Raw genomic sequence first — 14,711 nt, 5'->3', positions numbered from 1 at the left:
GCGTCCATCTGGAATAGGGCTATTTTGTTTGTACTTTTGACGGGGGATTTCCTTGTCCGTAAACCACACAGGGCAAGTGCTAGACGTTGCGTGAAGATTACTGACGTTACAGGAATGTTATTGTTTTCAGTGTCGTCATGGTTTGTTTATCTTTCATGTAGAGACTCAATCAAATTAGAGTCTGCAATATGCATGTAAATTTGTGGTGATTTATGCTCTCAAAGGACCACCTTTTATCCAGATTTTTAAGCTTTACATCACCATGCGTTAGGGATAATGCACTTTTTCATTGTCAAAAGTGTGCTAATTGAACCCCAATTATATCACTTTTATGTGTTAATTGCAGTCTAAGCAATGATGCGAGCATACAATTTATTGACCTAGTTTCGAGAGCCCTGAAAGACAACACATTATTCTGATAAACATACTGATAAATATTTTGTGTTTAGAAAAATAGGATCTGTTTGACAAACAATAAAAAAACAATGGCCTTTTATTTGTTAATCAGTCACTGATTAAATAGAGATTAAGCATAAAGGTGTAGAAAACACTGATAATAGTGTTGTTATCTATGTGGACATAATTTGTTGATAACTATTTCATGAAAATAACAAACATGTATTAACATATTATATCTAACAGCTGACAGCAGTTTGAATGTATTTTTGACGGAGTAATAAGCATATTGTAGGTAAGTTAGAATTAAATAACATAATTTCATGAACACAAATAAAATTAAAATGTGCCCTTCTAACAAAGTACATGTATCTCTCTTTTTCAAAAAATGGCATGTATTTCATTTACATTCGGCTGCAATATCACAACATTTTATGCTAGTGTATGGTGACGTGTTGCGGAATTTGTTCGCAGATATACTAAAACCCGTGACGCCCGTGACGTCCGTGACGGCATCATCACGGAAAATATAATTTACTGTCACGGGTTATGTCACGGGTTTTGTTATTTTGTTAAGTTAGATTATTTATTTAAATATAAGTTACTAAAGATTTTATTTGATTTTATGAATGATTATTTTACTTTTATCTTTTAATTTACAATAATATCACGTTGCGATCACAACTTTATATTACAATAACGTCACGTGATTGACTTAGTAACGACGTCAGTTAAGATGGTAGAAACATAGAATTAAATGTCATTGAGTACAGACCAAATTCTACGTCTTATACGGTCCGCACCGCCGATATCGGCGCTTCCTTTTAGACCAAGAGGTGGCGAAACGTGGATTTTTAAAGGGGACGGTCTAAAAGCACAGGATTGGCGAGCTGACGGACATCGTTGGATAAACCAAGGCACTGTTGGTCTTCCACGGAAAAATCCGCGGTTAAAGAAAATATATTTTTATATACATACCGAGAATGGGGCATCAAAAGAATTTGTTAAATTTGTTTACCATGAACCTGAATGCATTAACGGTCCTTTTGTAATTCAGTACATCGGCAATGAACAAATCTCACAGCCGATGTCCCATGGAAATTCAAAAAACCAGGAACGCCCTTTTTTAAGATCAAAGCCAAGCAGTCTAGAAAAATGGCTAAATAAAACAAAATCGGAGGATCCGAATTTAGTTTATAAGAAAGAAATTCATGACAACGACGAACAGCCAAGGGACTGTTGAACGCCGCCCTTCCTTGCTGAACTTGATTTTAAAACCATGATTCATAAAGAAGACACTTTGAAAACACTTTTATGATATCGTCAGTCTGTATTTCTCTATTTTAATACTTAGAGAACAAAAAAAAAATGTTAGATTGAGCTTCATGAAATTTTGTTTATTATTACCAAGGAAATAAATTAACAAGAGCATCGAAAAATCAAACAAAACTCTTCCAATAAAGATCAAATCAAGAAACTTGTCTGAAAAAAATGTTTTATTTTAATTATCCTTATGATACAATATCACCTCAAAGGTTGTGGCATTTTTATCCTATATGCATAGTTCATGATTTGTTTATAGAGGTCTACTGGAAAATGTAATATACCAAAAATAGAGGCATAGCATTTATCCACAAGAAGATAACATGTGCTTACCTACACCTTAGACTACAGTGACAACTTTAACATGAGGGTTATGATTAATACAACTTTCATAGAAATCTACAAATTGATGCTATGCAAAAATATTCTAAATATCTTACTAATAGATTTGTGCTATGTATTTGCATTGTGTGTACGTATAATCATGTTAACCTGGGCGAGCAGATTTTTACTCCAATGGTATATCATTTTTTTCCAGACGCTCAGAAGGTTATGCTGCATGCTAAATATCTCGGCATGGTTTTACAAAAAAAAGAAAAGATTTAAATGTGTTGTCCAAACAGACATACAGACAGATTGATGTCTATACGGGACAGTCTGTTGGGACCATATACCATTTGATTCTATCTTCAATTGAGTAATTACAAAACAATAATTGCATTTGACATTGTTAGAATTGGTTCGTGGATTATTGACGTAAAATGCAGGTTAAATTTTGTCTATCTAAATGTACATCTAGACCTTGGCAAGAATGGACTAGATTGAATGTCTGAATTAACCTTAAGTACAATACAATCAACTAACCTACGTTTGAATACGTGGACAAACTCTTCCTGAATATTTAAAAATGGGTTAAGCCTTACACATGTGGATCCATATTCATTTAAAACACTAGGAACGTTAGTTGCGCAAAAGTAATAATCCCTTTCATGAAGGCTATTTGATTAAAGTGCAGTTGTTTTAAACAGTGTTATCAATATAAATATCATTCAACCAGTATTTTATAAGTTGAACAATTATCCGAGTATAAAGAAGATATCGGCCTTACTCCGAATAATTGACGTAATACTTGCACTTTTCTTATCTGACCTGCAATATTTTAAATGCATCCTTTCAATATTTTTGATATATATTATAAGATCATGCAAAACGTTTACAAATGTTATAATGCCTACATGTTCATATACAGCATTCACCTTTACTCATGTAACTTGTAAAGTGCATACCAAACTACTACAAACATAATTACCACACAAGAGAAACCATATACTAGAATCATGTTGTACAGGAACAATAATATATTTTCATTTTATTTCAGACATTTATCAGTTCTTGTCGTCATACACATAACTGGTGTTTTTGAACATCAACTCACTTTCTTTTGACAAAATCATAGGACAGAAATGGCGGGAAGAGATGTGGTTGAAAATATAAATGATACTGACATTCCTCCAGGAAAGGTTGTATTCTTGAACAGTTTCTACAATGTAACTTTTTTATAACTGATTTATTTTGCTTCTGTTTTTCAAATATTTGGTGAAAAATTGTATATGCAATGCAAGAAAATGAAGAAATTTTCTTGTTTCTTGATATTCATTTCATTCACTTATAATTATCCTATTTTGTGTATCAATATAACTAATTTAATTCTTTTAAGAGTGCGTAGCAATGCTGTGGCTTAGTTGGTTATTTAAAAAAAGCAACGTCACAATAACTTTAAGTGGTTTTACACTCATATATTCGAAAACATGCGATGCGCTGGTATAAAGCGGTTCGCCTCTTTGTGTATTTGTGAGCGTGCGTGCATGTGTGTGTTTGTCTGTTATGTGGATTATTTTTGGGGGGTTAAAACCGCTTGTCTAATTTCAAATTAAATTAATAAGATTGTTTATCTGGTAAAGTCCAAAGTTCCAAAGTAGTTGAAAGATTTTGATTCCATGTTGCACAACGCCCCCAAAAAATATTAAAAGAAGAAGTTTGAATGAACTCTCTTCAAGAACCACAAATCCTAGAACATAAATAATTTACATAAGGCGTCATCTTATGGATCACGAACAAGATTATGGGCTAGGAGAAAAAATACCCCATTCCGGTAGTCAAGTGTTTTCCGTCAAGTCTAGCAAACATCTAAAAAGCATGAACATTTTTCTAGTGGACTTCTACAACTATTGTTCAAATGCTAGTAATTGGTTGGTAATTGGCTTTACCCCGGGAGTCATAGGTCCTACCTTTATACATGTAATAGATATTCTAAAAAATATTGTACTGAACAATGTAAGGCAAAAGCTTAGATATTTGACATGAATCATTGTCTAGTGGACCTCTACAAATATTTTTTTTTAATTTTAGTAATACGGTCAAAATTGGCTTCTCATTGGGCTCTCTTTATACACGTTATAGATATGTCATTTTAATTATTTTGAACAATGAAAGGCAAGAGCTTTTATATTTGACATGAATCATTGTCTAGTGGACAGCTTCAAAGTTTCTGCCATGAGTTTTCCTTAGATGCTCAATTCGTTTGTTATTTGACATACAGCTATACAGTTTGAACCAAAAGCATGGTTTCAGATATTGAACTGAACTCTTATTTTAGCTGATACATATCTTGACGTAGTGACCTACTTTTTAAGATACAGCTATGAAACTTGGACCATGTGTACAGTTTCAGATAAAGAATAGATGGCTTTCTATATTAATGTTATTTTTTCTCTCAAATGCCTCTTATTTATTTTCTTTTTGTTTATTTTCTATGATTGTATGGTCACTATATTTCGTACTTCTAAATTTCTATTTTAATTTGTTTACAATATTTTTATGTTCTTTTTAAATTTCATTTTGTACCCCTCTTTATAAAGGGAATAACTACATGCGATTTTCTTTATTTTTATTGTTTACCATATTAAAAATGTACCTATCACACCCCCATCCCCGATAACGACGATAACGAAATATTAATTATTTGATTCTATAAATTAATATTTAACACATTTTATATATGTTATCATTATTTTTCCCTTAACTTAACACAAGAGCATATAACCCCGTGTACAAAATTTTTCTATCCAATGCCTTTTTCAGAAACCGGTCAAATAAGAACAAGGGTCATCAGTGATGACATGTTTTGCCACACGATAGCCATAACTCAGCAAAATGTCATTCAATCTCAAAACCTGTGTAATATGCACAAAAATTTGAGTTATTGATCAATCCTGTAAAATTTCATTGAAATTGCATTAGTGGTACACTAGGAGTAGTCCGGACAAATTTCAAAATTAAAATCATGAAAGGGCAAAATCTTTGACAAAATCTATAAACCGAAAACTGTTGATGAGATGCACAACTAGACATGGTACTGATCATTCTCATTAAGTAGTTTCTGAGGAGTAGTCCAGACAAACTTCTGTGTACTGGCAACACGAAACAAAGCACCTTTTTATTAAAGGGCAATTACTCCGCAAACAATCATTCAAGCAAAAATATTATGTATTATGCACAAGTACTTGACCTACCCATCAATCCTGTACAGTTTCATTAAAATTGCATTAATGGTACATGAGAAGTAGTCCGGACAAACTTTATTATCAGGGGTCATAGCTGGGCCAAAATTCATTCAAGCGGTAAACGCGTGTTATATGCGCAAGTACATGAGCTGCCAATCATCCTGAAAAGTTTCATTGACATTGCATTAGTGGTATAAAAGGGATTAGTCCGGACAAACTATGAAAAATAATTAAAGGGCGATAACTCTGACAAAATATTGAAACATAAAGGCCGATGATATGCACATCTATACTTGGCACTGATCATTCCTGTAAAGTTTGGATCAAATTGAACCAGTAGATATTTATGAGTAGTCCGGACAAATGTTTGTGTATCTGGCAACACAAAAAAATCATTTTTTATTAAAGGGCCATAACTCGACCAAAACTCATTAAACCTAAAAATCCGTGCAATATGCACAAGGACTTGAGCTACAGATCAATCCGATAAAATTCCATTGAAATTGCATAAGTGGTATAAAAAAGAGTAGAGGAGTAGTCCGGATAAACTTTAATAAAAATGAAAATTATTAAAGGGCCATAACTCAAGCAAAAATCATTGGGCCGACAAATGCTGACATTATGCACATCTATACTTTGTACTGATCATTCCTGTAAAGTTTGGATAAAATTGCACCAGTAGTTGTTTATGGGGAGTAGTCCGCACAAGTTTTGTGACGGACAGATGGACAGACTGGCGTTCTAACGGGACAGGAATAATGTGGCTACTCTATTGTTCTCTCTGACTATTGTTTTTTTTAAGTCGCACAAAAGAAAATAGCCACATGAAAGCATTACGGAATGAATGATATCAAAGAGGAAGAACAGTTACCTATTGTACCTCTGGCCACATTATTACTGTGCGGACAGACAATATGACGGAGAAGTGATCCCTATATGTCGCCACTACTCCGTAGAGGCGACACAAAAAGAGACCTCACATATTCAAATGTCATAATATCTTGTTTTGAAAATGTACATGCATTAAAACAACACTGACACGTAGGCTCTGTCTACTCCGTTTGAAGGCACATGACAACATGGCATTTTGAGTGTGTTTTATTTATAAGGCTTCAGTAACCCTTATTTCTAATGTTCGCATTTTTATGTAAACAAAGGCTCAAGTTTTAAGTAAAAAATTTACAACAATCAGTGGTACCATTTTGATAATTAAATGGGTTGTGGAAGTTGTTTTAATTATTAGATTTTGCAATTTTATTGCAATTTAGAAGAACAAAAGTGAGAATGGACACTTAAGTTTTAGTAGCGTAATCGTTAGTACGCGCAGGTTATGAAAATGGTTTTTCTAGTTCCAATTTTAAAATTTTGGAGTATGGTTTTTACTTTCAGAATATCTATATTTCATAGTTTGTCGCGTAACATTTCATTTCTTCTTTTATGACCCTGTAATTTATTTAATGTTTTGCACAATTCAAAGTTACACGATTATAAGGAATCAAATTTATTTGACTTTTACAAAGTCATTGAACAGATTGAATAGTATTACTAATTTAAGTCTGTTTAAAAAGTCTGCCACATTTTAAAGTCAGTAAAAAAATTTAAAAAAAATGAAATAAAAAGATATATTAAAGGAAAGAACTTCAAGGGAGAAAAAGGAAATAAAATAAATTTACAATTACAGAGTGTAAAATATTACGGTATGAAACCATAATCATATTGTTATCGCTAGTCATGTAAGACAGAGATATTTTTAAGGAATATCGGAAATAAAATCCAAACTGTTGACGTATCAAAGTTGGTAAGGATGTTTTAATCAGATTGGAATTCAACAGTCTGAGCTGTATTTGTTTGTTTCTTACACTTTTTGTTTTGTATTTTTGATTTGTTTATGAATTATCAAAGCTTTTCATATGTTATGCAGTTTTCATATCGTTTTTTAGATAATCTCATATCTCATTTTTGCTAGAAGAAAATTTATTTTATTGCATATCATTTAATTACATATTGAAATTCAACATATCCCTGTAGTTCAGAAATCATATGTACATGCTTTGCGTAATTCTTTTCGTGATACTTTTAGGAGGAACAGAGACGCAGGCCATGGTATAAAAGGTATAATATTGATGTAAAATAGTTATAGTTATGTTGTAGTTATTGTTTTTATTTCGGAATCTCTGTGCATACAAACAAACACTTTGTAGTTATAAAATGATTAGAATTCACTTTAAAGGTCTGATGCATAACAGAGCTACATATAGAAAATGTAAATGGACACGTTTAGATTGTTCGTAATACAGATTCGTATAAAAATATTCGTACATATCGGCAACATTGTTAGTTTTATCTTAATTTATTGTTACTTTACAGAAATAAAAAAGCTAAAGTGTTTATTTATCTACACTCGGATGATTTAAAAAGGTTCAAGAATAGATTAAAAAAGCGCATAAAAGTGAAACGAGAAGACAATCGTTCGAACAATGGCTCACCAAAAAGCAAAAAGAGGACAATCATCGTTGTAAGACACGCCTCGTCTCGAATAGACTCAGATGTAAAAGGTTGTTGCAAAGATATACAAGGTTTGCTTTACATACTTTTTTAAAAAGATTATAATTTATAAAGCACAAAAAATTTCAAAGACACTACCAATGTTGCCATACAAAACACATCAACATACTTCACATAATTGACGATGGTTATGATAGGGAGACAATCGAATTTGAAATCAAGGGCTCGCTGGTTTGAACTTTGGACAAACGATGTGTTTTCCCTTGGCAAAAAGTCTCGGACTGCTAATAGTTATTTGTCCCTCATCGTTGATTCAAACATCGTGTGATTTGGTAGCCGGTCAATTGCTGTGAAATTAATTCATACAAAAAGCGGTTAGGTGCACCGATCTAAAAATATAAAATAAATAAAAAAAACAACAAAAAACAACAACAATTAAACAAACAAAAACAAGTTTTCCTTAGCTATTTTACTTGCTCATATATATTGTACAACAAAAGATTTTGCATGTGATTTTGCATGTATCAAATCGTTTGAAATAAGTGTTTGTAATTTAAATCAATGCTATAGTACGCACGTGCAAGCTAGTAAAAACTCAAATTATAATAATTGGATCAATATTGTACTATCTCAATCAATCTTTATACGAGTAACTTAAATAGTTAATAAATGGACTTTTTCTTGTTTTCCATAACTAAATAACTTCAAGTGTTCTGTCTATGTAATATAAAAACATGCATTAAACATATAAATGTTAATTGTTTTTTCAGATCAATGTTATGTTTACAAGAGTGATAAGTTTAGTGAATGATTTTCTATGTTTTGATTCTTTTTCAGAATCGGATATCAAACGTACTATTGTTGTTATTGTTTTTGGATTTAAAAGTAATCAAAACGACTGCCATGGTATGGAAATACGTCCCAAGACCTTAAATCCTGAAGATGAAGAAGACAAAAAGTTAGAGAATCTTAAGGGCATTGTAGAAATAAACTATAAATGTTCAAAGTGGAGAACCAACTGCAAAGACTGTAAAAATGCTTTGAAAATTCTAAAAATGCAAGTAAAGTCACCAAACGACTACTAAATGATCAATATTATATGAAAGCACTAACTAGTATATTATTTACAAATCATGTCATAAATAGTATATGCAAAGAAATTTTCACTGTCTAGGTACCATGTAATATTAAACGAAAGACAGGCTCAATGCTGGTCATATTCTACTGAACATATTTCAATTTGTTGAATAAAGTCGGAATAATTTATCAATTGAATTTAAACTTGAGATCTTTAAAGTTTAAATATACATGTTAGTTTTAATGGATTTCAGTTTCTCTCTATTTTGCATGTCATGTTATTTGCGTTGTCGGATTATTACTATTGTTAACGGAGTATCCTTTTATCTGTTATCAATATCCATATAACAATTGTTGAAGAACATCATTAGTTATATACCTTACATTATGACTTATCAGCCGCGTTATTATACATGTCTAATTACAATTTGCTCACTTTACTACTTGCACAACACTAATGTAATTGACATGTTGGCATTACGATACAGTATTTAAAATTGTTTTAAACTGGTCGTATTGGTTTCAAAATATTTAATAACTACGAATAGTCTGGCAGTTTACATAATACGTATTTATTCAGTCAGCTTAAATTTAGGCATCAACGATTGTTCTTCAAATTTAATGTATCTTTAAAAATTCTTTAAAAATTAATGTTGGTTAACTTAACAGGTGTTAAGACAATAAATGGTTTTGTATGTTTGCACTTAAATCCCTATTATTTTCATTAAACTATTATCTAATCTGGACAATTTGTGCTCCTAAAGACTACTTGTTTTGAAAAAGTATAAATGCAAATGACAAAGTAATTAATATTTTTACCATTTTACTAATCAGTGTGTTTCTTTTGGAATAAAGCGGCTCTTAATTGTTTCTGCATTAAGCCAATAATTGTATTTAACTGAGTAATTTTATAACCTATTTGCAAAATCACTAATGCAATACAATTTTGCCGTACATGTGCTTTGCGTAATGGAACGTGATCTTCTCGACTTTATTTACATTGTTTGACCTAGTGTAGCTTAAACTTGGTCTACTAGTCAATGAAAGATTGTATCATAAAGGAAATGCTGATTAAACCTTTAATTTGTCACAATAAATTCAATTATTAATACTTGAGTCACGTTTTGAAACTTTTCCGAACATAGACTTTTGAAATAGAAAAGACGGAATCCTAAAAAACAACAAATAATAAAACGCTCAAAAGCGCTAAAAGGAAACAGTTAGGGCATATCTATGGATGTTAGAGGAAGTCTTTGCTACCGTTCACGTTCTATAGCAAGCACCATTGCAGGGTTGACTTAGTTAACTTAACCATCCAACTAAAATTATGTCTAATAAAAGATACTCAAATACCACAACTGAAATAATGTCATGCAGGAAGATCTTCAAGAATTGAAAATACAACGTCTCTAATTGAATGTACGGGCGATAATTGCGGCACACATTATTTGACAATAAACTTGAATAAGTCTTAATAAAAGGTAAATACAGCAACAGGTGCGTAAAATCTCGACCAATGAAATCGTGTTTAGTTAAATGCATATTCGTCGACTGCAAAAGTAAACAACTATCAGACACAAAATAGCATCGCCCAAGGTGTATGTCTTGCCAATATAAAAGGCAAAACTATCTCCAAACTAAATTATTCCAAACGGAGCCCAGAATAATAATATTATTTCTAGAATTAACGTTTCACAAAATGTCGTTATTAACGAGCGTTTTAATTGGTCTTAATCGCCTCAAGTAACCGTGAAGCAACCTATGAAAAAGCTTTCTTTGACACACCTCTTATCGATTGGATATCGGCGAAAAGTCCCACGGCTGATAAATGTTAATGGTTCGACCGTGGGTCAATGTGGGTATCCGACTATGCAGCCTAGTAAACAACAAAGACATGAATTTCGTCCAAGGCATTTTAAAAATGGTTCATTTGATTAAATCTATAATCATAATAACGAACAAATAATTTGTATTGGTAGATTTTCTTTGTTCGGATTTAACGGCAGATTGACAGATAACTGCCCATACCACACACTGTATAGTATAGGTAAGTTATTTCTTGTAAAATTCAAAGTTTAAAAAATCAAGATAAAGAATTCAGGGGATCGAACTAATAAAGGTTCGATACTTTTTAAGCGGGATGAAATGGTACGATACGGAATAATGTTGAAGGGAAAGTGAAAACAACGTAAGATATAGAACCGCTTTTTCAATTACATGTCTAATATTGCAAATTTTGCTCGAATAATATCGTGGATGCAGAGCAGAAGATGTATTTGTATATAATGGTGAAAATTGTAAAAAAATAATATATTTCATAGAAATGAGAAAGTTATTAAGGTGATTCCTTACGATGAGTTTTTATCCGACTGACTCGTATGACACAAACGCAGTTTAACGAAACACTTGACATTTGTTACAAGCGTAACACTAAGAAACAGCCATGTAACACTTGTAAAAATCAGTTTTGTGCCCTGTCTTATCTCATTTCACGACATATATATGTTCTCTATTCATTGACAATTAGTTGCTGGTATAGTGTAAAGTATATTCGTTTAATGAACAATAAACTATATCATACTTTAATGTGTATAACCATAGCATGTGTGTGTGCGTGTGCGTGCGTGCGTTGGTGCGTACGTGCGTGTGTGTGTGTGTGTGTGTACTTACGATTGTGGAATGTGTGCGACAAGCCGTATTTAATTGTAGAAAATATTGTCTGGGTGTAGTCTTTAGCCCGTATGTATGTCACAAATATAGTATGATATTAAGCAGAAAACCAGATATCAAGATGTTATAATTATTTTATAAGAAATTTTGTAGAAAAATAAACGCCAACAAGAGAATTTACATTTATTTCACTGTACAACAATTGAAAATAGTTACTTTATACAAACATAGATCATTTTAAATAAACAAGATGTAAAATGTTTCTAAAGAATAGTACACACGTGTGATTATATAACGCGGCGAAGTAATAATAATCATATGGTGGAGATATGATTATATTTTTAACTTCTTACGTAACTTACAAAATTATGTTTTACTCTTGCTTTAAATAAATCGCAATATCCTTTTCATTTTGTAATTATTCAGAGAATATTTTACCCCTCTCAAAATCTTAAGCTATTTATCTCTTTGTTTAAACAATTTCTTTGCCGCCATCATAGTATCTCAGTATTTGCTCAAGGGTTACAGAGTGGTACAATGTATCGACTAGTCAATATTTGTACACAATCTCATCTATCAAAAACACCAAAAACAGTTATAATGCTTGTCAAATTTACCTTCAGGTCATATTTTCCAAAAGGCACCCGGACTAGTAAGGTATTAATTTTGACAGTGTAATAAAAAAACTATATATCAGATGAACTTTGGAACAGTCGAATTTAGGAAAAAAAAATCTCAGATATTGAAGAATTGCACACGTCTTACACGATTATTTTTAAGGACCTTAATGATAACCTAAAATGTTTAGGTGCGGAGTGGATGATATAGTGTATTGTCACACTAAAACATTTTATCTGTTCTGTTTGTTTTATCGCAATACAGATCGTTTTCAAAGCTATATTTTCCTTGTTAATGTCTCACGTTTAGGTATTTTGAAACACAAACACCAAAACACTTCGCGTTAGACTTCATGAATGTGATGATTAGAGGCAGTGTGTTAATTGCGACAATAAAAGTGATCTGAAGCGGAATGATGTTGATTGTAATGATAATGATGATTGTGGTGATGATGATTGAGATGGTAAAAACACATGTTGCGCCTGTTACACATGCTACTCACAAAAGGTGATGGCAAATGTCATTCGGGAACGGAGTCGAATGCCTTTTGACAGTCGATGAAAGCAGGGTGCAAACGTTTCCCTTCGAATTGTGCGTTAGTTATTGTTTCGTGAATTTAAAACGGGCATTTATACTGAAGTAAACAATTCTGCAATATTTGGGTCATCACCGGGTTGTTTCTTTAAAAGTGGTATAATAACACCATCCGAGATGTATTATGTGTAACTCAGGATTAAACTGAATGCATTACCCCCACAATCATTATCAAGTACAAGACGTTTAAATAAAATCCCGCTTGAACTTGAAAAGAATGACAAACTGACTTATTAGTATGAAAAACAAATAACAAATATAAAAGCGTTCAATAAAATTACACCGTACAATCATTAATGTACTTTTTTAAAATAACTATTGTGCTACATGATTGATTCGTCTATCTGTTTTTCAATAAAAAGAACTAAGAATAAAACGAAAGTATGGATTAACAATAATCATTATTATTAACTCCTTCGGCATAACTAATCATGAAATTTTAATTATTTTAAGCATTTTGGTAAATATACATTATCACACAGCCGAGCCGATTTCGCGACTCCGTAAAAATTGTATGGCACGGCCGTGTATATATTTTGACGTGACGTCATTTGCGTTATACAAACATAGTGTGAAGACGCGTATACCATAGGCGCGTCAATGAAAACCGAATCGTTTTTCACTTTATACGGTCTTTATTTTGAGTATGTGATAAATAGAATATTAAATTCGTGTAAAGTTCATAACTGAATTTATTGAACTTGTTAAATAAAATAATATTTTAATATAATTTTATTCAACTCGTGCAATAAATTCAGTATTGAACTAACACGAATTGTATATTTTATTTATCACAAACGGTTCTTACGTTACTTTTACATCTACGCAAAAGCTTTGTTTAATTCAGGTGATCGAGTTATAAACTCCGTATCAAACTAGGTAGGCATATGGGGATACTCAGAGATGATAGGCTATATACATATTGTCTTGAGCAGGAGATAAAAGTGGTAGATTATGAATTTAATGCTTAAATGTCTACAAATAACATACACGATTTGTTAAATATATATTGGTTGATTCTCACAATAGTTAAATGAATTAAGCGTTTTTGTCCTATGCAAAATAAAAAAAATGTATTTATTAAAGTTGTTATTGTTATTATTAAGTTGTGTATTTTTTCTAAGTAACTACACCTATTGTTATCTAAATATCGACACACTTTAAAAAGAAAACACAGGGTAACTTGACAAAATGACTACTGAGTTATCAATGACAACACTTTTCTACAGGTAAGTTGGTTTGTATGTAAATTTTGATTTTTTTTAATATCCTCATTCCTTAAAGCAATGGCACACTCGGTTTAAGGTCTCAGCCTCCTATCTTTTGATTTGGTAAAGTTATTGAAGAAATTTACTGGTCCTAAAGATATCATGAGATTTTACAAGTGACAATCCAGGGCGGTTTTAATGCTCATTTAGGTTTTTAAAATTGCCAAAAAAGACAAAAAAAATACGAGTATATGTCAATACTGTGTAAATGTTTCAATTTTCATGCTCCAAATAAAGCCTCAATACACAGAAGTCAATGATCGTATGATATATCATAAAAATAATCTACTGATTGTACCAGAAAAGTTTGATATTTTTTCTCGGGATTGTTAGACTTATCATTTTGAATGTAACTTATAACTATATAATGTTTTATTTGGGGGATGTTTACAAATCTCAATTATCCAAGGAATTTAAATAGAAACTTTGTTTCCGATACTCCTATATATTATTTTATAATTTGGACGCGTATACGTCTCAGAAAGATTCTTTATTTTATTACATAGTTATACAATGGCCAATGAGATAACCTAATTTCAGTTTGTATTTTTTAAAATAACCTGCAAAATAAAAAGACCTTTCTAGTGATTATTTATAATAATATAAATTTAAGTTTTAAATGAATTAATGTTAATCTTTAGAAGGACAAAGTATGCTTTTTATTGACAATTGGTTGTCCTATTTACATCTCTTTATT

The 14,711-nt window shown here is 31.6% G+C and overlaps 1 protein-coding gene across 1 annotated transcript; it reads left to right on the top strand.

Moving 5' to 3' along the window:
• The first annotated feature begins 562 nt into the window (after positions 1-562).
• On the top strand, positions 563-9,961 carry LOC132751119 (uncharacterized). The gene is made up of 5 exons (XM_060741242.1): positions 563-691; positions 3,098-3,239; positions 7,363-7,394; positions 7,650-7,858; positions 8,625-9,961. The coding sequence occupies exons 2-5, from the start codon at positions 3,183-3,185 to the stop codon at positions 8,870-8,872; spliced, it is 546 nt and encodes a 181-aa protein (XP_060597225.1). The 5' UTR covers positions 563-691; positions 3,098-3,182; the 3' UTR covers positions 8,873-9,961.
• Positions 9,962-14,711: the final 4,750 nt, after the last annotated feature.

Source organism: Ruditapes philippinarum, unplaced genomic scaffold (genome assembly GCF_026571515.1).
Source record: "Ruditapes philippinarum isolate M1 unplaced genomic scaffold, ASM2657151v2 ctg4780_1_1_1_1, whole genome shotgun sequence".
Lineage (NCBI taxonomy): Eukaryota > Metazoa > Mollusca > Bivalvia > Venerida > Veneridae > Ruditapes > Ruditapes philippinarum.
This window is presented reverse-complemented; position numbering and strand designations above follow the sequence as displayed.